General features: G+C 39.2%; 4 protein-coding genes across 5 annotated transcripts in view; 2 read left to right on the top strand and 2 right to left on the bottom strand.

Moving 5' to 3' along the window:
- Window positions 1–2,603, top strand: part of LOC143893595 (galectin-4) — a 76,064-nt gene extending 73,461 nt beyond the window's left edge. Inside the window, exon 5 of the mRNA XM_077399130.1 lies at window positions 5–2,603. Within this exon, the coding sequence (XP_077255256.1) occupies window positions 5–152 (148 nt within the window). The 3' untranslated portion in view covers window positions 153–2,603. The remainder of the gene's footprint in view (window positions 1–4) is intronic.
- The window catches only part of LOC143893593 (FMRFamide-related peptides), a 110,480-nt gene that overhangs the window by 9,783 nt on the left and 78,463 nt on the right, over window positions 1–22,234 (top strand). The window lies entirely within an intron of this gene.
- The window catches only part of LOC143893590 (acetylcholine receptor subunit alpha-like 1), a 54,676-nt gene continuing 42,027 nt past the window's right edge, over window positions 9,586–22,234 (bottom strand). For both annotated transcript variants that reach the window (XM_077399124.1, XM_077399125.1), the window contains exon 9: window positions 9,586–9,923. In XM_077399124.1, coding sequence (XP_077255250.1) covers window positions 9,690–9,923 — 234 coding nt within the window. In that variant the 3' untranslated portion in view covers window positions 9,586–9,689. The remainder of the gene's footprint in view (window positions 9,924–22,234) is intronic.
- On the bottom strand, window positions 9,850–17,290 carry LOC143893592 (uncharacterized). Its single transcript, XM_077399126.1, has one exon. The coding sequence runs from the start codon at window positions 17,058–17,060 to the stop codon at window positions 16,038–16,040; it is 1,023 nt and encodes a 340-aa protein (XP_077255252.1). The 5' UTR covers window positions 17,061–17,290; the 3' UTR covers window positions 9,850–16,037.

The following is a 22,234-nucleotide window of genomic DNA, read 5'->3' on the forward strand; positions in this document are numbered from 1 at the left end:
ACAGCATTCGCTGCGAACACGAAAGATACACGATATGGCTAGGTAACAAGATGATCGGCGAATTTAAACATAGACTGCAATCATCGATCGCGGATACTCTACGAATCTCTGGCGACGTTGTGCTTTATCAACTCAGTATGAGTTACGCTTAAGGAACTGATGAATTACAAATGATATGATAATTGAGGAAAACGAATGTTAGAATACAGAAGTTTCTAATAAGATTTTACGCTGAACAGTTCGGCGATCACGAATATGCAACGTCAATATATATGTTACGTCCTGCGAACTCCACGATTTCCCTTTTTCGCGGAAATTCCTACGCGCCTCAGATAGGCCTTAAGATTAAGATAAGTAAACTGAGCACGGACGGTTATCGATCGGCGAGTGAGCTTTGATCTCCTCACATTCCTTTTTTTTACAACTAGTTATTTGGCTAGGCGACACAAAGCGACCTCCCAGAATAAACTACCAACAGACGGGGCATACGTGATCGGATTTTTATCAACTTTGTCTGGCCCATAAGCCCGGCGACACGACGCGCCAAAAAGGGCCTTAATCCCAGACAGAGTTGATGAAGATCTTTATTGCATCAAGTAAGCTTTCTAAAATTGCTCGTACGATGTTTCCGACAAACAGAGATAAAAAGCCTAGAACGTGCCTGTAAATACACGTGGCGGAAGTTTCTGTTTGCGTCTAAGATTGGGAGGTATGCATCGTCTGTCGACATACAAATAGAGTCGCGAGATAAATAAGAACCCCAATAAAAGAGAAATCGGCGATAGCCGAAGAATAAGATGAGTCACTGGAAGAATCGATGGGTTACACCCCCAATAAGACAGTGGGGGCCTTACGAGGGGGCTCACCAATGGAAAACCGGAAAAATCGATAACCGTCTCTAGCTTTCTAGGATAGGCGAAAACCTAGAATCTACCTCTTGGGCGAGAAACATCTCGCCCAATAAGAAATCCCTTAAACAATAATTAGAAGAATCCCCACCAACCAAAAATCCCAAAAATGAAAACCAGACACACCCCACATGAAATCCACTCCTTCCATTTCCTACATTTTCCTATATAAATCCTGACATTGCAGCACTCGTCCTCTTCTTCTTGGACTTCAGTCTCTCGAGGAACTTAAGTTTCAGTCAACTTCAACAGTTTTCTATCGCTTAAGTTGTAAACTATCAAGTTGTGCGCGCTAAAATTACGAGTGCACACCAAGGAGCCGGGAATCATCAGATCCAGCTAGTTCAACTACTTCTCATTTTACTTCAACTTGATCAGCGCCAAGTAGTGAGTCGTATATACACTTCTTTCTATTACCCTTATTTTCTTGTGTTCGGAAAGTCTCTCGGGTACATGTCCTTCAAATCCTCTACCCCTTTTTTTTATTTCTTTACTATTTTGAATTAGCCGAATTATCGGTGGATTTGGAGTAATCTTCTCTCTGTTGTCCCGGATTAGCCGATTATCGGTAGATCCGGTATAATCTTTCACTATTACTTTGAGTTAGCTGACTCAAGGACTCGAGGTATCTATTACTTTGAGTTAGCCGATTTGTTGGTGGACTCGAGGTATCTATTGTTTCGAGTTAGCTGACTCGTCGGTGGACTCGAGGTATCCTTTTGATTTTTTTAATCTTCAAAATTCGAGACGACTTTCCCCGCAGTTGGCGGACTTTAATATTTAACAATCCACTAACTTGTAGTGGATTCGCCCGGTCCCACCCGCAAAAAGTCGCGAAACGCCGCGAAACACAAACGGCGTCGTCAAAACAAGCGGGCGCGAAGGGAGATCGAAAACCAAGGATCGGAATTTCCCCGGGAACAAGATAACGCCGGTCCTCCGCGACTCGCCACTCTACCCCCTCTACCACCCCTTCCGGTGGAACCCTGTTCATCACAGGAGAATCGCCTCTTTGTCGCACCTACTCGCCCTGTTGTCCTACCTTCTCGCCCTGATCCCGCACCTTCTTGCCCTGTTTGTCGCGTGGTCCCCGTCAACCCCGATCCCGCCCCCTTGCTAGAACCACCCGATTTCCCCTCCTCTTCCCGAAGTCCGTCTCCGACCTCCTCGACCGCCTTGACTATCGATCTCGAGTAGTCGAAGTAGTCGATCCCGAGCTGATTACCCTGGACTAATGAGTAACACGCCCCTATAATATAAGTATTATTTTATCTTCCTTTTATGTTTTAATTTAATTAAATCACACTCACACACACCACACTTAATTAAATTCATGCAATCCCACTTTTCATTTTGATGTAATAATAGCGCCTAGGATGTCCCTTCTTTAACTAGGTTGCCCTTTAAAGATCCTGGCCGATCACCCCCGCATTCCTGTTACATCCGCGATGAATACACACATCCGTTTCACACGTACATTTCACACCTATTTTCATCATAAATGTTTTCAATCTTGCGATTAATTTGGGTACTTCCCATCTTTGTAACGTCAACTTAACCTAAATCTATAATAAATGTTTATCTTATGTTAAATATTGATTTCAATTTACATTCATTTATAATTTAAGACCTCACTCACTACCATCTCCTTCTCGAAATTGCACGAGGTCCGATCCTGAGTTAAAGGGATTAAACTCCCTGACTCGAAAAAGGACCCCTATGATCGCACCGCTCACGGAAGGCGTCCTAGCGTCTCTACGGACGTTGACCCTTCCTGAATCGTAAAAGTACGTTCGGCTCGCCCTACGCCTCAGAGTGCGTACCTGCGAGCGGCATTTACAATTGCGTCCTTCCTTACCCCGACCCCTTTGGTTAGCCTTTCCCTTGCTTCCCAGTTTTTCTTATTTAATCCTGGGGTTGGACGTAACATATACGATAATAACCTCGATCCAATGCTAAACTATAATTCTAGAAGATCCACCTTTTAATTCTCGTAAAGTCTAGTGAAAATGACGCAAGTGTTTCTAAATGAATTTTCCTAAAAGAATTCTTGGCACAAATAAAAATTAATATTAATATAAAACGATGGCAGTGTCATTATTTGAAACAAATTATGTATTATAGATATTTATTTGCTTGAAATATATTACACATAAAAGTATAATAAGTTGATATTCTGAGCATCCTGATAAACATGGATCCGTCTTTATAATACTTCAATTGGTATCAGAAACATGATTTTTTAGTTTGTACAGTATGTCGCGCGCGCTTGCAATACTCTATACAGGGTGAGTCATTTCAATTTACCTATCCCAAAAACTTTTTTATTTTTAATTGTAGAAAAAATGCTTCGGACAAAAGTTTGGTTCAAAAGAGGACACATGATTCCGATGTGAGTTATTAGTCCAGTCATTTTAAACGAAAATATGGCTTTTGTGCAAAGAAATTCGAAACTACTTTTTTTTAAATCGCTTTATGTTGTTGTTTTAAATAACATATTAAAAATAAAGAACGATATCGGCGGGGCTAAAAAAGTTATTCAAGATCAAAGGTCACAAAAATCAGTTTTTTGCAAAAATCTCGTTTTGTATGGCCGGAGGTCAATTAAGGTTATTATAAAAAAAAAGATCATGAAATTCTGTACAAAAATGGTTGCATACATTCATTTTTCACGTACGATGAACATTTTTAAGAAAAATAAACGGTGAAGTTTCCGCGCAAGGCGTATAGCCTATACAAAGAATATGTGAGTGTTCTACGTTTAGTATATGTATGTATAATATATATAAATATATATATATATATTGCACGGGGGGGTATGAGGCGCTCCCCGGATTTGCGATTGGTCAACAAAATTCCTCGAAGGACCAGAGGGCCCGTGCCCTCGCGAAAGTGAATAAAGCGAAGCAAGCAAGCGAATATCAAAAAATGCGAGGCGACTCACCGTGTCGTTGCCCGGCGCCTCCTGGGTGTCGACGTCGTCCTCCCGTTGGCGAGATCTCTGGCGTGCAAGGCGAAAGCATGCAACAGTCCGGTATCGCAAGCGGGCACGGACAGGCAGGTATAGCAAGCAGGCACAGATAGGCAGGACAGCAAGCGATTAGGCCTTCGTGGTCTGCGATGGGCGACCGAGCACTCCAAGTTTGCACATGCGAAACGGTAACGTGTGAGCTTCACGACGTTCGACTGGTGAGTGCCTCTCTTTGGCGTTCTCCGGCTCGCGCACCTGCAAAGCACGGCGCGAGCGAGTACCGAATTTTTCTCATAATTGGGGATGCCACCCGTGGGCAGGCAGCACGAGTCGGGTGAGTCGCGCGAATATCGACAAGTGTACTAATCGCGATCCACCGACGTTTCGCTGATAGGCGCGATAATTTAACCCGGTATAACTAATCAATACAAGAACCGTACAATTAACAATGTGAAACGACAACACGAAATCAATCCTATAATTAACTACCATTTACACTATGATACACGGCGGTGCGCCAAACATTACCGCCCACCAAAATACACCGTATTTTCTATGTTTGAGCGAGTTCCTCCGATGAGCCGTCCATCGGCAGAGGGCACAGCTTCACCAGAGGGCGACTAAGGAGGCCATCCGCCGTCCTCACCGCAGCAACCCGGGCGACCCCGTCACGACCCGGATGCAATTCCTTGACGCGCCCTCGTCTCCACGCCAGAGGAGGGGCGTTTTCGGTTTTTAGAAGGACCAACGTGCCCTTTGATATCGCGTCAGCCGGCTTTAACCACTTTGGTCGTTGCTGGAGGGTGTGTAGATATTCTTCATGCCACCGTTTCCAGAACTGTTGGTGCATGTGCTGCACCAGCTGCCATCGATCGAGTCTGCCTATCGGCACCGGGTCTAGGTCGGGATAGGGAACCGCTACGAGCGGCTCTAATGTGATAAAGTGCCCCGGGGAGAGCACCCCGAGGTCGTGGGGATCCGAGCTGGTGGGGCACAAAGGTCGGGAATTCAGGATGGATTCTACCTGTGCTAGGAGGGTACTGAATTCCTCCACCGTGAGGATCTGCGCTCCCACCACGCTGCGGAAGCGTAATTTTGGGTAACTTGATCGCCGACGCGTGGCTCGCGGAATGAGCCTGTGCGGTTCCGGGCGCCGTGCCCGTGAGCGCGTGATACCGTCCCTTCACGGTGTAATGCATCTTGTCGAAGTCTGCCCGAACCGCATCTTCGGTGTCGAACTCAGTAGTCTCTTGTATAACCTTGAGATGCGCGTTCTCAAAGTCCTCGGCAATTCTCGCCACGCTCTGATAGCGGGCAAGAAAACTTTTTAGGATCGTCGGTTCGGACGAGGCCTTCCGGGCAAGATCATAAATCTCACTCATCCGCCGGACGCATAACTCGCGACAAGAGGAAGCTGACCTTGATTTCGACATGTTGGTTGATACGTAAAGCAATCAACAGCAACGGCGAACGACCCCAAGGACACGTAATGTATTGTCGCCCCGTGAAAATACCGGCGAACAATAGGCTTCGAGTTTATATGCTAAGGGACAAAAGAGAGAACGAAAGCAAACAACCGTTCCGTTCGTCAAGGTGACGAGGAATAGCAGATGGCTCGTTTCGGGTTCCTACGCGAAGGCTCAATGGAATGTTCCCGAGAGAACGTTCCTCAATTACGATATAATAGCGCAATCAAAATGACAATTTTGTTAATCGCAAGAGCGAATGGCGAACGCAAGAAAAGGGGATCAAATTCAGTGTAGAGCTAGCAAGGAAGAGGGTTGCAAGGGATGCACAAAATAAAAAAATAGTTGTATCAACGATCAAAATTATCAATTAGGTTGGCACAGGTGCCCGGTTACGGCGAGAAATGCACTCAAGTATTTGTTCAGATTGAGTTTTCAGCAATACATGTTTCGCGCGGAACTACGACACGAGCAGCGTATACGACATGAGCAGTACACACATGACACGAGCAATAATCCACGACATGAGCATCAATTACGCCAACTTCGTTGCAATTGTGATTATAATTGTAATTATAATCTTTAATAAGATTACCTTGAGTGCTGCAATATATTCTATACCGGTGACCAGTGCCGACAAACAGTATATTCGATCGGTGGCAAGTATGTTTGCGAGAATTCCAACGATCGGAATAATAGTTTCAGTATGTATTTTCAATATGTATTTCGAGTCTGGCCGAAACACACCCAGCAACAACGAAAATAATGTAACGCGTTATTATGGAACGCGAGCTTATGTAGAAAAAATGTGTATATACGCTGCCGGCCCGTGACCGAGCGTCAAGGCCGTCGACGGCGCGGCGAAAACGTATGGTTTAACCGAGAATATTCCAATGTTGAATATTTCGGTTAACGACAATATTCAATAACGAATGACAAAAGCAATTAACCACAAAGCGATCAAACGACAAGTTTCCCGCGCGTATTTTCGTCGCGAAGCAATGTTGCGGCCGAGAGATATCGCGGCGGGTGTAGAATACGCGACTGATTAATTGTAATGCAATCGCGATCAAAACTACTAAGAAACGCTATCCACGAGCAAAAGGTCGGCGTTATTACTTTAGCGCGCGAATCCGGCTTGAAGGACCAATGCACGGGGGGGTATGAGGCGCTCCCCGGATTTGCGATTGGTCAACAAAATTCCTCGAAGGACCAGAGGGCCCGTGCCCTCGCGAAAGTGAATAAAGCGAAGCAAGCAAGCGAATATCAAAAAATGCGAGGCGACTCACCGTGTCGTTGCCCGGCGCCTCCTGGGTGTCGACGTCGTCCTCTCGTTGGCGAGATCTCTGGCGTGCAAGGCGAAAGCATGCAACAGTCCGGTATCGCAAGCAGGCACGGACAGGCAGGTATAGCAAGCAGGCACAGATAGGCAGGATAGCAAGCGATTAAGCCTTCGTGGTCTGCGATGGGCGACCGAGCACTCCAAGTTTGCACATGCGAAACGGTAACGTGTGAGCTTCACGACGTTCGACTGGTGAGTGCCTCTCTTTGGCGTTCTTCGGCTCGCGCACCTGCGAAGTACGGCGCGAGCGAGTACCGAATTCTTCTCATAATTGGGGATGCCACCCGTGGGCGGGCAGCACGAGTCGGGTGAGTCGCGCGAATATCGACAAGTGTACTAATCGCGATCCACCGACGTTTCGCTAATAGGCGCGATAATTTAACCCGGTATAACTAATCAATACAAGAACCGTACAATTAACAATGTGAAACGACAACACGAAATCAATCCTATAATTAACTACTATTTACACTATGATACACGGCGGTGCGCCAAACATATATCTATATAAGTACCGGACGTCTGTCTGTCTGTTTGTCTGTCTGTCTGTCTGTTTGTCTGTCTGACCGCGAACTACTCATTCGTTAGTGGACCGAATTTTTATCAAGGGTACATGAAATAGGAGTAGAATTTCCCGGGGAGTGCCATAAAGTGTATAGTTTTTTGTTACCGATTTTCTGGAAACCGATTTTTCTAATTTTTCTAATTTTTCGGGAAATAATCGACCGAATTTAAAGGAATTATATATGAAACAGAGGTAAAATTTTCCGGGGAGTGCTATAAAGTATATAATTTTTCGTTACCGATCTTCTTGGAAACCGGTTACAAAATTTTTTCAATTTTTCGGAAATTAATTGACCGAATCTTAAAAAATTATATGAAGTAGGGGTAGAATTTCCCGGAAATTGCCATAAAATATATAATTTTTTGTTACCGATCTTTGGGGAAATCGGTATCAGAAAAATTTCCAATTTTTTGGAAATTAATTGAGCGAATTTTAAACAATTGTATATGAAGTAGAGGTAGAATTTTCTGGGGAGTGCTATAAAGTGTATTATTTTTTGTTACCGATTTTTTTGAAAACCGGTTACAAAATTTCTCCAATTTCTCGGGAAATAATTGAATCTTAAAGAATTACATATGAAATAAAGGTAGAATTTCCCCGAGATTGCTATAAAGTGTACAATTTTTTGTTACCGATTTTTTTGGGAACCGGTTACACATTTTTTCCAATTTTTCGGGAATTAATTGACCAAATCTTAAAAAATTATATATGAAATTGGAGTCGTGTCGAAATTTTTTTAATTTTTGGAGGATAAGTTTAATTTTTTATTAATGGATAATTTTTCATTAATGAATCGATTTTCTTGAAACCAGTTACAAAATTTTTCCAATTTTTCTAAAGAGGTTTCCAATTTTTGTTAAAAAAAATGTACGTGATTGTTCTAATTTCCTCAAATTTTGAGATATTAGCTAAATTTTTTTAGAGATAATTTTTTGTTATTTTTTTAAAAACGTCCAAATTTTTCTAATTTTTCGGGGATGGCAAAGACGTGTATGATTTTTTATAATCGATTTTTTGGAAACCGATTTCAAAATTTTCTAATTTTTTGAGGATGGCTACGATGAGTTTATAGAAAAATTGCTAATAATAAAGGGGTTTCCAATTTCTGCTCCAATTTCCGTAAATTTTGAGATATTAAGCTGAATTTTTTTTATGGATAATTTTTGTAGATAATTTTTTGTTACCGATTTTTGTGAAAACTGATTACAAAATTTTTAAAATTTCTCGGGAGTTAATTGATCAAATTTCAAAGAATTGTACAATACATTAAATAAAGGTAGAATTTCCTGGAGTTTGCTATAAAGTGTATAATTTTTTGTTACCGATCTTTTGGGAAACCGGTTACGAAATTTTTTTAATTTTTCGGGAATTAATTAACTGAATCTTAAAAAATTACACATGAAATAGAGGTAAAATTTCCCGGGGATTGCTATAAAGTGTATAATTTTTCGTTACTAATTTTTTGGGAAAATTTTGGGTTACAAAATTTTTCCAATTTTTCTGGATGTAATTGACCAAATCTTAAAGAATTATATGTGAAATAAGAATCGTATCAAAATTTTTTTAATTTTTGGAGGATAAATTTAATTTTTTATTAATAGATAATTTCTCATTAAGAATTGATTTTCTTGAAACCGGTGCCAAAATTTTTGTAATTTTTTGATGATTTCGAAAAGAGAAAATAAAATAGAAGAAAATGAAAGAGAGTTAATAATGGCGGGTCAACGGAGGGTGAAAACGCGCGAGGCGCGAGCGAAAATAAAATTTAAAGACTTTAATATAAGGGATTACATTTTTGAAATATTTTACAATATGCTAATAATATTATCTATTATTTTTTATTAAAAAAAAAAAAAGAATTTGAAGATATAGGTTAGAGTTTGAGGAGAAAGGATATCAAAGGTGCTCCTAATTAATGAGTGAGTTTGGGGAGAGGAGAATAGATTTTGAGCCCGCGCTTTGCGCTCAAAATCTAGTATATGTATAAGGAACACGAAAAACATTAAGTGCATAGAGAACACAAATAACATCTAAGTAGTTTGCTTCAACAAATAGATATTTACATAATAGATGTAGGTATTGAAAGAAGTAATTTTGCACGTCTAATGAAAATTACTTTAAATTTACTGAACTAAATTTTATTTGTATCAAAAAATATCCTTTTAAGTTTGTTTGTTTATTTCATCAAATTTTATACGGCAATTGAAGAATCAAATCTTTCTGGAACTATATCCCAATTCCGAGATTCTTGTATTACTCTTCAAAAATATATTTATATATTTGCATTTGTGTATATTATGAGAGATATTTATTTACGAGAATAAATCAATATATTGAATAACAATTTATAATTTATTTATATGTATATGTCACGTGTGTATATATTATTAGATTATCGATATATCCAAACGACTTAAGAGTATCTTCATATAACAAATTATCCTAGGCATACTATTGCCATTGTTGCTAAAATTAAACAGAACAACACGAAAGCTATACGATCGATGGCTGTGCCTGCGAGAATCCATTGCAATTGCGTGGTGCTCTTCGTTGGCGAAATTATATTTTGCCGGTCTCCCTCGTCCGAAATATTAGACGTTGAATTAGTAGTGGATTCCTCCGTAAGTTTACCACGCAATTCTTGACCTGGCATAGGCCGTCGCGATTCAATCTGGAAAAATTATTGACGATAATTTCAAAATTTAATAACGTGAGAGAATTAAAAGTAATTATGCAGTATAGGGGACCACCCTCCGATGACCTTGACCTTGACATATGTTGTCAAGGTCACCCTTCTGAGTGACCTTCAGAAGGTTTTAGCCCTCGGTCATTGTTCGTTAAGAAGTTATTAACAAAAAAAGTTTGGAAAATATAGCAGCTATTTTAAGTATTGGAAGGCATAAATAACTAATATATACGTGTGTGTGCCCTGCTTTAAAGAAAATCACAACTTCTATAAAGCAGGACATACACACATGTGTGTGTGCCCTGCTTTAAAGAAAATCACAACTTTTATAGTGTGCGTGAGCGGAAGGAAGATCGAGTTATAGGTACGGGAACGGGGCTTATATCAGCGTTGACTCTTGTATGTCTATTTACAGGATATATTTACAGAGAATATATATACTTATTTACACGGGAATCTACGAAACGCGACTCTGATTCCTCGAAAATCGGCGCTTATTCCGCGAGCTACGGTTCTCGTCGCACGATTAGCTCCGCGAGCCACGGATCGAGCCGTCGTCGAGACTCCACGCAAGAAGTAGAAGTTTTTCGAAAAGAGATGCTCGTTACGTCTCCAAAAGCGTATCTGCCCGGGCCTCCGGCGCACTCGGAGGTACGAACTGCCCATCCCCACGCGTCACGCATCCCCGGTAATGGGCCGAACAATTAGTCGAGCCAATCGGTAGCCGACCCGTTGACTTGTCTTTAGATTTGAACACCTCGAATTTCGGAGTCGGCAACCGATCAGCTGCTCTCGCAGGTGCTCCGTCTCCAATGTTTACGTCGCGCGATGGGACAAAGGGGATAGAGCAAGCACGCGAGGAAAAACAAGCGTTCGTTTCTCGGCTTCTCGAAGGTTCTTGGAATAACGACGGTTGTTCCCGAAACAAGCTGGGTTTAAGCGAGAATTCGCCTCGCGATTATTCACGGGGGATTACAGTTCGATCGCGAACAATAGTTAGTTATAGAAGTTGTGATTTTTTTTAAAGCAGGGCATACACACATGTGTGTATGTCCTGCTTTATAGAAGTTGTGATTTTCTTTAAAACAGGGCACACACACGTATATATTAATTATTTATGCCTTTCAATACTCAAAATAGCTGCTATATTTTCCAAACTGTTTTTGTTAATAACTTTTTAATGAATAGCGAGCGATGGCTAAAACCTACTAAAGGTCACTCGGGGTCATGACCTTGGCAACATATATCAAGGTCATTAAAATCGGTGAGGTCGCCAAACTTTTTTTTGTTAATAACTTTTTAACGAACAATGACCGAGGGCTAAAACCTTCTGAAGGTCACTCAGAAGGGTGACCTTAAAAACATATGTCAAAGTCAAGGTCATCGGAGGGTGGTTCCCTATACTGCATAATTACCGAATTAAATTTTATATTGCATATAATTATTTATATTTATATTTAATTTGCATAATTTATTATTACTATTAATATTATAGAAAAATAGATGTAAACAATATGAGATTGTGCGTGAAATATTCTTTAGTTCAAGTTTTATAACATCTCGGAAAAAAGGATTAGATCTGGACCAGATCAATTATCTGGTCAGATATACTTAAATATGACTTCTTATGTTTGCGCAGATCCGGTCATGTACATATGTTCATATATGTATAACTATATATAACCATATATGGGGTGTAATATGGTTTTTGACGGCTCAGATCGGACCATATCTGCTCAAATCGGATCATATCTGCTCAGATTGAACCATATCTGTGATTGAATTTCATCGAAACAGTCCAAATCTGACTGTATCTGTTTAGATATAACCATATCTATACTGGAAGCGATCTAAAATACATTATATCTGACCATATCTGTCCAAATATAAGTCGAAATGAGGTTGTGTTTGATCGAAAACTGTTCAGGTCTGACGATATCTGGCCATGTTTAAGGAGGTTCTACAGATAATAGATGTATCTAACAATTGGAAAAAAAACTTTATGGACATATAAAGTGAGATGCGAGAAAAGTGCTCAAAAAATTTTAGAATCGGTTAACGTGTAAAAATTTGCAAAAATGAATTTTGAAATCACAGTTTTAACATGAGCTCTTATGGCAAAAGGGTTCCCGGAGACAGGAAACGAGATATTAATTATATGAAAGCGGCCTAACAAAGATTCAAAAAACAGAGCTCTTATAGATCTTAATCTAAGCTTTTCAGAAATATCGAGAAAAACAAGGGTTATCGTGTAAAATTTTGTGATATTGGCTATTGAAACAAGCCATATCACAGTTCACGTAACGTGCTTCGAGTAACAAGGGAAAATTAACAACGTCGCATCGACTGCACCTCACATAACCTTTTATCTGTCAATGATTTTTGGGCATTTTCCATTCAAAAAACAACTTTTTTTTAAGCAAATTTTCCTTTTTTGACACCACGCAAGACTCTATCCTTATTTCTCCATGAATTGGTCGGGCTTGAAGGAGTCATTGTAAATTTATTAAAGTAAACGCAGTCACTGACTAGAAAGGACCACGCTCATATGAGCAGAACAGCGAAACTCAAGTTCGTGACGTTACCACATTTTCTCGCATGTATAAGAAGCCGGAGTCAAAGGAGCACTTACACGATATTTTTAATTATTCCTCGCTTCGACTAATATGGGTATGATATAAGCTCTAACATCATCAAAATCCATGAAAATATTTTATGAATACTTAGAATTGATGAATTTGAAGATTTTCTCTTCATCTCTCGACTGACTAGAGATTGGAAGATCAAACGATCTCATAGAGAGATGTTCGATCGTAATTATATGAAGAGTCTCATTCGAGCGATTAACAAGTAGTACCGGCTTCCATGCCCGGTGGCGCCACAATCTTCAAAGTAACTTTTTTCCCTAGCTCCATGCTTCCACGCTTCTGTTTTTCATATAGTTTAAAGCTCGACTAGCTCACTAGTCGATATGAAATAAAAATTATATTAGAGCTGGGGTTGGGAAATGTATAATTACATTGGGTGGGAGTAATCGCTCGAACGAGACTCTTCATATAATTACGATCGAACATCTCTCTATGAGATCGTTTGATCTTCCAATTATATTCAAGTCTCGTTCTCACGATTAACAAGTAGAGGTTCAGAGAAAATAATTTTTATTTATCCGTTACATATTTTGGATTCACATATACATATGTATATGAATCATAACCAGCTTATTTGCAAATTCCAAAAAAAACTAACCTTTACCTTAGGTTGATAACACAAGAAATAAATTTTTTTTTTTATAAATCATATTGTGCTTTGTAAAATTAATATTAACGTATAAGCACTTTTACAAAAGATTCTTTGGCTGAAACAATAGTTCTATTATAATGTTTAGCAAAAACCTGTGAATTTTTGGATCAACCAGCAGTTCTCCTAATAGTTTCTAGGTAACTCCCTTCTTCAATGCTGCTGAAGTCGCCGCATGTCTCGTAGAGTGAGCTGTAAACCTTTCACTTATACCACAGCGAGACATAGCCGCCCTAATCCATCTACTTATTGTTGCTGTGGAAGCTGTCCTAAATGGCTTTTTAACTGTCAGAAAGACACTATCTATTTCACCTCTCAACTTCGATGTCGCTTAAATATAAGCGTCAATTGTCGACACAATACATAACTTGGGAATTTCCAGAAAAATTGGCAAGACTAACAAAGGCTGGTATGCTCCTGGCCGGGAGGTTTTTATCCGATCTGGTATTTCAATTTCATATCCTTCCGAACTACGCTTGATGTTAAAAAGCTTGATTGACGCCAGAGTTTGAGCCCTATGCGCGGTGCCCAACGCGAGCAGCAACACGAGGCGCTCAGTCAACCGACTAAGGAGCAACTCGTTCAAGGGAAATCATTCTTCAATTTTCCGAAAAACTATCTCAACATCCCGAGTTCTGTCATACTTCGGTTTTGCCGGCCTCAGTGAAAATATTCCTTAAAAAAATCTAGAAATATTCCTATTTTGGTCAATATTGCTGCCGTTGATCAGGGAAATTGCAGATCTTATCGAGTTAAGAGATCCGTACGCCGCCCCCTCTTCGAATTTTTTGGTCAGAAATTGGATGACATCAACTTCTTCCGGTTGATACGGGTCCAGATTCTGATCCAGGCAAAACGACCACTATTGTCTTAAGGGGCCTGCATACTGCTTATGCGTCGACTCCGTTAGCGAAGCTTCGAAGATGCTGAGGGATGAACTAGGCAATCTCTTCTTTCTAAAAGATTCCCTGATAATCTGCCGACCATCAGGGACAGCTTCCTTGCTAGTGGATGCTGAATCGACCTACAAGGTGATAAAAGTAAGGCAGGCGAAGGATTAAAAATTAATGGTTTTTCAGTCAAAAGTTTCGTAAATAAGGGAAACCATGGTTGGCTAGTCCAATAGGGAACTACCACTATACCCGTAGCCCTATCTACCGTGATTTTTTTTAGGACTCTTAAAATGAGGGCGAATGGCGGAAACGCCCAAAATAAACCTAACAAATGCCAATTCGCAGTGAATGCGTCAACTGCTAATGCCTCTGGATCGTTTTCCCAAGCGAAGAACCTTTTGCATTTTATGTTACATCTAGTAGCGAATAGATCGATTTTTGGATCCCCAAACGCATGATGAAAGGCGTAATCTGCTAATTCCCATTCCGTATCTATGTTCTTTATTCGAGATTCTTGGTCAGCTTTTTTTTCAACATTATCCTCAGACTTTTAATGTATGAGGCCACTAACCAAATATTCCGTACTTCGCACCACTGCCAAATTTCTTTCGCAATTCTATGTAGATTCGGGTGTTGCACTCCCCCCATCTTGTTTACATATGCTATAGCTGTGGTGTTATCCATACGCAAAAGTATTTCGCAATTTCTAAGGTCCCTAGCAAAGCTTTTTATAGCAAACAATGCTGCTTTGAGCTCCAAACGGTTAATATGCCATTTTCGTTCGTTTTCTGTCCAAAAACCTCGAGCCTTATTTCCCTCACAAAAGGCGCCCCATCCCGTGGTGGACGCGTCAGAGAAAATCTAATGCTTATAGTTTCCTTGTCTAATGGGATTCGAGGATTTGGGAATATTTATCTTCCACCATCTGAAATCTGGCTCGAGATTTTCTGGGAGACAGATTTTTGCGTCATAATTGTTATCATTTTTTAACAATCCTAAATATCTGACACGTTCGAATCTTTTAGTATATAATCGGCCGTATTTAACTGCTGGGCAGCATGCGTTAATTGAACCGACGAAGCTTGACCATTGCCTAAGAGAGACCGTTTTTCCGGGAACAAATTTCTTCAAAAGGTCGAGTATCTTTTGCTTCTTATCTTCTGGTAATTCCAGTGTCATCATTACGGAATTGTACATTATTCCCAGAAACTCCGTTCTCTGACTCGGTTCCAAGCTACTTTTTTTATAATTAATAATAAAGCCTAAATATTCCAAGAGTTCAATCGAGGTTTTTACATTATCTATACACGCCTGTCTAGAGGACGCCACGCACAGCATATCATCTAGATATGTAACTGAAGAAAGACCTCTCTTACGCAGATGGTTTACGACTGGTCTTAAGACCTTAGTGAACACATGAGGAGCCACATTAAGACCGAAAGGTATACATAAAAACTCGAAACATTGGCCCTGGAAAATGAATCTTAAGTACTTAGAAGAATCTTCGTCTACCGGTATCAAAAAATAGGCATTCTCTAGATCTAACTTTGCTAAAAAATCGTTTTTAGAGATTAGTTTTTTCGCTGTACGACCGTCTGCTAATTTAAAGTGCTTTGTCCTTATAAATTCGTTAAGTTTCTTTAAATTTAAAACAAATCTGAAAGTTCCGTCCAATTTCGGGACTAGAAAGTACGAAGACACAAACTGAGGATCTTTCGGCGTATACGGTCTAATGGCCCCTAACACCAAGAGTTTATTTATTGCTTCTCTGACGTCATCGAGGGATTGTGAACCCTGTAACAGTGGTGCTTTTGGGACTAGCGTCTGACAAGGCTGAGACGTAAACCGGATCTTATAACTTTTGATACAGTTAAGTACAAATTTATCTTTGGTAATTGATTGCCATTCTTTAGTAAAGTACTTTAAACGACCAGCTACATTCCTCACCTCTAACGATTGTACCGGTTTGACCTTGTCGACCTTGTGGGCGCATGCTTGTTCGAATAAGGGTACCTCTGGGGCGATCTTTGAAGCGCAGGGATCTCTGAGGGCCTGATTTTTGCGCCTGCTGTGAGTGGCCCTTGGACTTTCTCTGCAGGCTCCTCCGGTTTCCCCAGTTAGCAGTCTTTGGATACTTCTTGGATTGCTGGTGCGGAGTGAGATCCTCTACTACTTTGCCCAAGGATTTTGTATACTTAAGCCTCTTAAACAGATCCTTGCCAAATAACTCGGACGTAATATCCGACTTCCTCAACAGATCTCGATATTTCTCCTTGATACCTGGCAAGATAAACGCTCTCCTTGTTACCGATTGCTGATAATGCAAACCTGCTAACAGCTTGCCTGCATTTGCCAAAAGATGCAACAGGACATTCGAGGCCTCATCCTCTTCCAGTTCGAGGATTAAAGAGATAGCTTCGCCCATAGCTACCATCGCCGAGCCTAAAGCGTTTTGCGAAGAGACAAAATGCTTGTCCCTGCTCTTTGCAGTCACTGACATGTAAGCCAGAATTTCTGGGTTGAGTTTCGGAGCTTCTGCTTGTAACGCTCCCCCTCTAGGAAATTTTTTCATGATTTTCTCGCGTAGCTTACTCTCCTCCTCCTCACGTTTCTTGTCGTCTTCTTCGTCCCCTTCATAGAGGCCTTTGCGCATCCAGTTCATCCATTCTGCAATCAGCGTGGGGTGCAGGGCAATATCTGTCGACCGCGCCGGCTCTGCTTTGAGGCAAAGTCTCTCTCGAGTCTCGTTACTGAGGCTGCTCACAGCAGTATCTATCGCCTCGTCTTTTATAACCTCTACGTCCGCGTCCCTTCCAACTTTCTCGTCAGTATCTGACGCGCTAACTGACGTAGAGGAACGAGAGGACTGAGAGGGCCCCTCCTTGTTCGCGTCCTTCACAAGGTCTGCTTCCTTCCTTGTGACAGCTGTCATGAAAATATATCAAGCAAAACAATAAGAATATGCAGCTGACTCGCTATTCGTACGATCTGTCCTCCCTCGAGTGAAGGCTCATCGCCGCGAGATTTTTCTTTTACAGACGTGCGATATGTCCTTCCTCTAGTGAAGGCTCATCGCCGAGAGATTTACTCTCTTCCGAGCGCGCGATATGTTCTCCCTCTAGTAGAGGCTCATCGCCGAGACGCTTCCGAGCACGAGCACATTTTTCCTTATTACTTACCGATTTCTCTATCGTCTTTTTGACCTTGTGCCTCGCCTACCACAATGGCGGCCGAAGGTTCCTTAACCGCTTCGGTCTCTTTCCGTTCGAGCTTCTTCAGTTTTTTACGCAATCTTTTCATTTGCTTATTTAACTCTCCTATATCCGCTTCACGCAGCTTCCTTTTCGACATCCTGGCAGAAGAATATTGACAAGAAAAAGGTCTTCTCTAAATCTCAATTCAATACTCTGAGTTGTGACTCCTACGAGCCAAAAAACGTTATGAAGAACAGAAGCGTGGAAGCATGGGGCTAAGGAAAAAAGTTACTTTGAAGATTGTGGCGCCACCGGGCATGGAAGCCGGTACTACTTGTTAATCGTGAGAACGAGACTTGAATATAAGTACCTGTAGAACTTCCTTAACTATAACAAATTAAATTATGTTCGATGATCGATATTCGTTTAATCCCGAGAAAAAATGTTTATATACAATTTTATATTTAATTATATTATACTATATATATATATATATAATTATATATATATAATATATATATTATATATATTATATATATATATATATATATATATATATATATATATATATTATATATAATTATATATAATAAGATCTATTTATGTACTCATTTATATGCAATTATATCAAAATATTTATAACTCCAGATCAAATTATGCAACAATATATTACAATTCTTTTCTGAGTAAATAATTACATATAATTATATCAAGATATGTATAATTCCATATCAAATTATACAATATTATATTTAAACTTTTTTTTAAATAAATAATTATATGTAATTATATCAAAATATTTATAACTTTATATCAAATTATGCAAAGTTATATTAAAATTTTTTTTCAAGATGAGATACATCAAATTATATACAAACTTATATGTAATTGCGCCAAATTAAATATAATTATATATATATTTATATTTTAATGTTTGATTGAAATAATAAATAATAAATTTGCGTAAAAATACCATTTTTCTAGTAAAAATAATGTATAATTTTATTTTCATATGTATGTGTGCGTACACATATATTTTATTGTTCACATAATAGAATTTATCAAACTTGGTGTTACAAATATAAAAAAAGATTATATATAATTATATATAATTATATATAATCATATATAAACTTTAAATTTGGATTATCCGATAGATGGCATTCAATAGGATTCGTTTCTCGTATTTAAAATTTGACGAACAGTAGTATAAAAACGGTATCAAGAGACACGGCACTGTTTCAAGCAGTGCCAAGTTATAATATATAAAATAAATCATTTTACTTTTGATTCTACGTATTTACCACAAAAACAGACCCATTAAAGATTTGATCTAATTGTATCTAAAAATATATAATTATATCTAATCATTTATATATATATATATATATATATATATGAAGTATGCATAGTTTGATCTAATTACATATAATCATATACAATTTTATCTATTTATATATAATTAGATAAAATTGTATATAAACATTTTTTCCCGGTATGTGATATTCAAATATATAAATATGAATTTATTTATACATAGCAAATTAAAAATATTCAATTAAATATCTTTGATATAATTATATAAAAATAAATGATAATAAAAATATAATTTGCAGAAAATAAGTTTTTTTTATAAACCAAAAATGTTAGTTATTTGTTATAAAAGCATTTACATCAATTCGCCTTATATTGAAAATACAAAAGACAATCACAGAAATATGTTATTTCGTACATTGTAAGATGATAGATAAACAAAAGTAATAAAATTTTTAATTTGATTATTATTTAATAACTAAATTACATTAAAAATTTTGTCAAAGTTATTTGGAGACTTGCATAAATAATTACCAACTCCAATAAGAATTATTAGAGACTTTACATTTTTCATTTTAATTAATAAGAATCATTTACTAGTTAGACAGGGTGTAACAAAAAGGTGAGGAATCTATTGTTGTAAAAACAAACAGAAAAAATTATTTTAAAAAATTTGATTGCATTTTGTAGACGCAAATTCAATTTTACAAAATTGCAAATGTAAAAATTAATAAAAATTAATATTATTATTCAATTTCTTTTATTATTCTACGTATAAAAGTATGATGGTAAAAAATTATCAAAAAGTAAATATTTTATGAGATATTACATATTTTATGTTAAAAAGGTCATGACAAAATTTAAAATATTTTAGGAAATTCTTAACAAAAGAGAGCTTTATCTTAGTATTTTGAAAACGTCTCGACAAGGGTTACAAGCATATGACATAAAAAATGGCGGTTTCCGTTAAAAAACTTAATGTGACCTTCATATGACTTTCCCAAAATCGTTCAAGGTCAAATCAATATCACCTCATAATGGATAACTTTGTACCCTACAACTTTTGTATAAAACATTTCTTCCGAAAACGTCATCTTTCCGAGATAATTCAATATCCCGACCTTTTTGTTATACCCTGTGCAAATGTCGGATTATTCGATAGATGGCATTCGATAAGATCCGTTTCTCGTATTTAAAATATGACAAACGATAGTATAAGAACAGTATACAAATCAAGTGTACATACGATACAACTTTTACCATCAGTAGTATCGCACGTTAATAATAAAGTGGCACACAATTTCGAATTGAATTGATAAATTTATGGTTTTATAACATTTTATATCCCTTCATAATTTTTAATTATATCTGAGCAGATCTGGATACATTCAGTAAATAATTATATCTCGGCAGATCAAATGTATATCTTTTCAGATCTGGCTAGATAGAGACAATTTGCAGATCAAATTATATCTGGCCAGATCTGATGAACCAGATCCGGTTATATCTCGGCAGATCTAATTCTTTTTCCCGGGATATATTTACTTAAAATTGTTTTCTGTTTGTGTCAAACTAGTTACGCGTAGTAAAAATTAACGATTTCTAAGTAATTAAATTAAAGTTAATGTTTTTATATTTGGAGGGGTAAAAACCATAGTGTAAGTCAATTTTTTTAAAATATTTTTTTGTGTGCATAAATGCAATTTATATATTGTACATATTGCATCTAAAATATTCTTTCGTGTGCATAGATGCAATCTGTACAATCGCGACCGACGTGGTTGTCCTCTTCGGCCGCCATTCAACGTTCAGCTCAGAACTGGCACGGACTAGGGAAATCCGACTGTCTAATTAAAACATAGCATTGCGATGGCCCTCGCGGGTGTTGACGCAATGTGATTTCTGGCCAGTACTCTGAATGTCAACGTGAAGAAATTCAAGCAAGCGCGGGTAAACGATGGGAGTAACTTATGACTCTCTTAACTATGACTCTCTGCGCCTTGCGCCTCCCTCTTGTTTCTTGGTGACCCAAGAAACAAGAAGGAGGCAAGGCGCAGAGAATACGGAGCAACCCAGAGTCTCTGGACCAGGGATTGTTTCCGGTGTATCAATGGAGTGTTGAACCAGATGGGTGCCATATCACAACCCCCAAGGGAATTGATGGAACCGTATTCGACTGCGGTGATGACAACACAGACTAATATGGCCCTGCAAACGGAGACAGCGTCTGTTGTGGAAGGATTATGGGCGCCAATCACGGAACCCGATTTAAAAATCGCGCGAATTGTCAGATCTTCAGCCGCGGGGCCGGACGGAGTCTCGGTACTCCTCTTCAGAACAATTCCAGCTCAGGTGCTTCTGAGAATATGTAATATCCTGATGTGGTGCAGAAAACTGTTGCAGGATCTTCTGCGCTCCAGGACAGTTTTCCTACCTAAGAAGAAGGACGCAAACAAGCCGATAGACTTCCGACCCATCACCATTCCGTCTGTACTGGTTAGAGGTCTGCACAAGATTTTAGCCAAAAGAATGAAGACTCTTCTGGACATAGAAGACTCAGTTGAGGTCTACGGATAGATACGCAGACACCTTTTTGTTAAATACCCTGCTAAGGCTGCAAAGAAGAGATTGTTGATCGCTATATCTGGCCTCTCTGAATGTCAGTAAAGCGTTCGATTCGGTCACTTATGCGGCAATCGTGGCCACCCTAACGACTCTTGGTGTTCTCGCTCCGATGGTAAAGCACCTGTCTGGGGTCTATGCGGCTTCAGTAACAAGACTGGAAGGGGATGGCTGGATCTCTTCATATATACACCCAACAGAAGGCGTTCGGCAGGGTAACCAATTGTCACCGATCATCTTCAACATCTGCGATCACACATCTGATGCTTAAGAGACTGCCGGAAGAAATAGGTGCGTCTAGAGAATCTTCCAAAAAATGCGGTAACATTTGCGGACGACCTGCTGCTCTTCGCAGCCACTGTAGAAGGGCTGCAAAGGCTCATTGACATCGTGACAAAATACCTGGCAGAATGTGGAATAAGCATCAATCCAGACAAGAGCATGACAATCGCTATTAGGGCGGTACCGCACCTGGGGAAGACGGTAGACGATGGCATCACTTTTTACTGTAACGGACGACCCCTTCCAAGTCTAACCAGATCAAGCGAATAGAAATATCTGGGGATTCACTTTAGGCCGGAGGGAAGGACAAGATGCCGGCCAGTCCAGATCTTGGAACCAATGCTGAGCTCGTTTACAAGAGCCCCGCTAAAACCGCAACAGAGATTGTTTGCACTAAGAGTTGTGGTGGTGCCGAAACTCTATCACCAGCTAACGTGTGTGTTGGGAGCAGTCACACTGGGGACACTGAACAAAGTGGATCGCCTAATGAAAAATGCCCTCAGAAGATGGTTGACACTACTAGAGTTCCTATAATAAAAGTTAAAACACCGTTATAGCTTTGTCTCACTCCCACTAATTTCTTGGCTGAAACATATGGCGACCATGGTAGATTTGTCTCACTCCCACTTATAACTTGTCTCACTCCCACTAACTTGGCTGAAACATATGGCAAACCAAATAAAAAATCATTACC

This window comes from Temnothorax americanus, unplaced genomic scaffold, assembly GCF_048541705.1.
Source record: "Temnothorax americanus isolate GAGA-0224 unplaced genomic scaffold, ASM4854170v1 Scaffold122, whole genome shotgun sequence".
Classification (NCBI taxonomy): domain Eukaryota; kingdom Metazoa; phylum Arthropoda; class Insecta; order Hymenoptera; family Formicidae; genus Temnothorax; species Temnothorax americanus.

Coding starts and splice junctions, on each gene's coding strand:
- LOC143893592 (XM_077399126.1), bottom strand. CDS start 17,060: ATGACAGCTGTCACAAGGAAGGAAGCAGACCTTGTGAAGGACGCGAAC.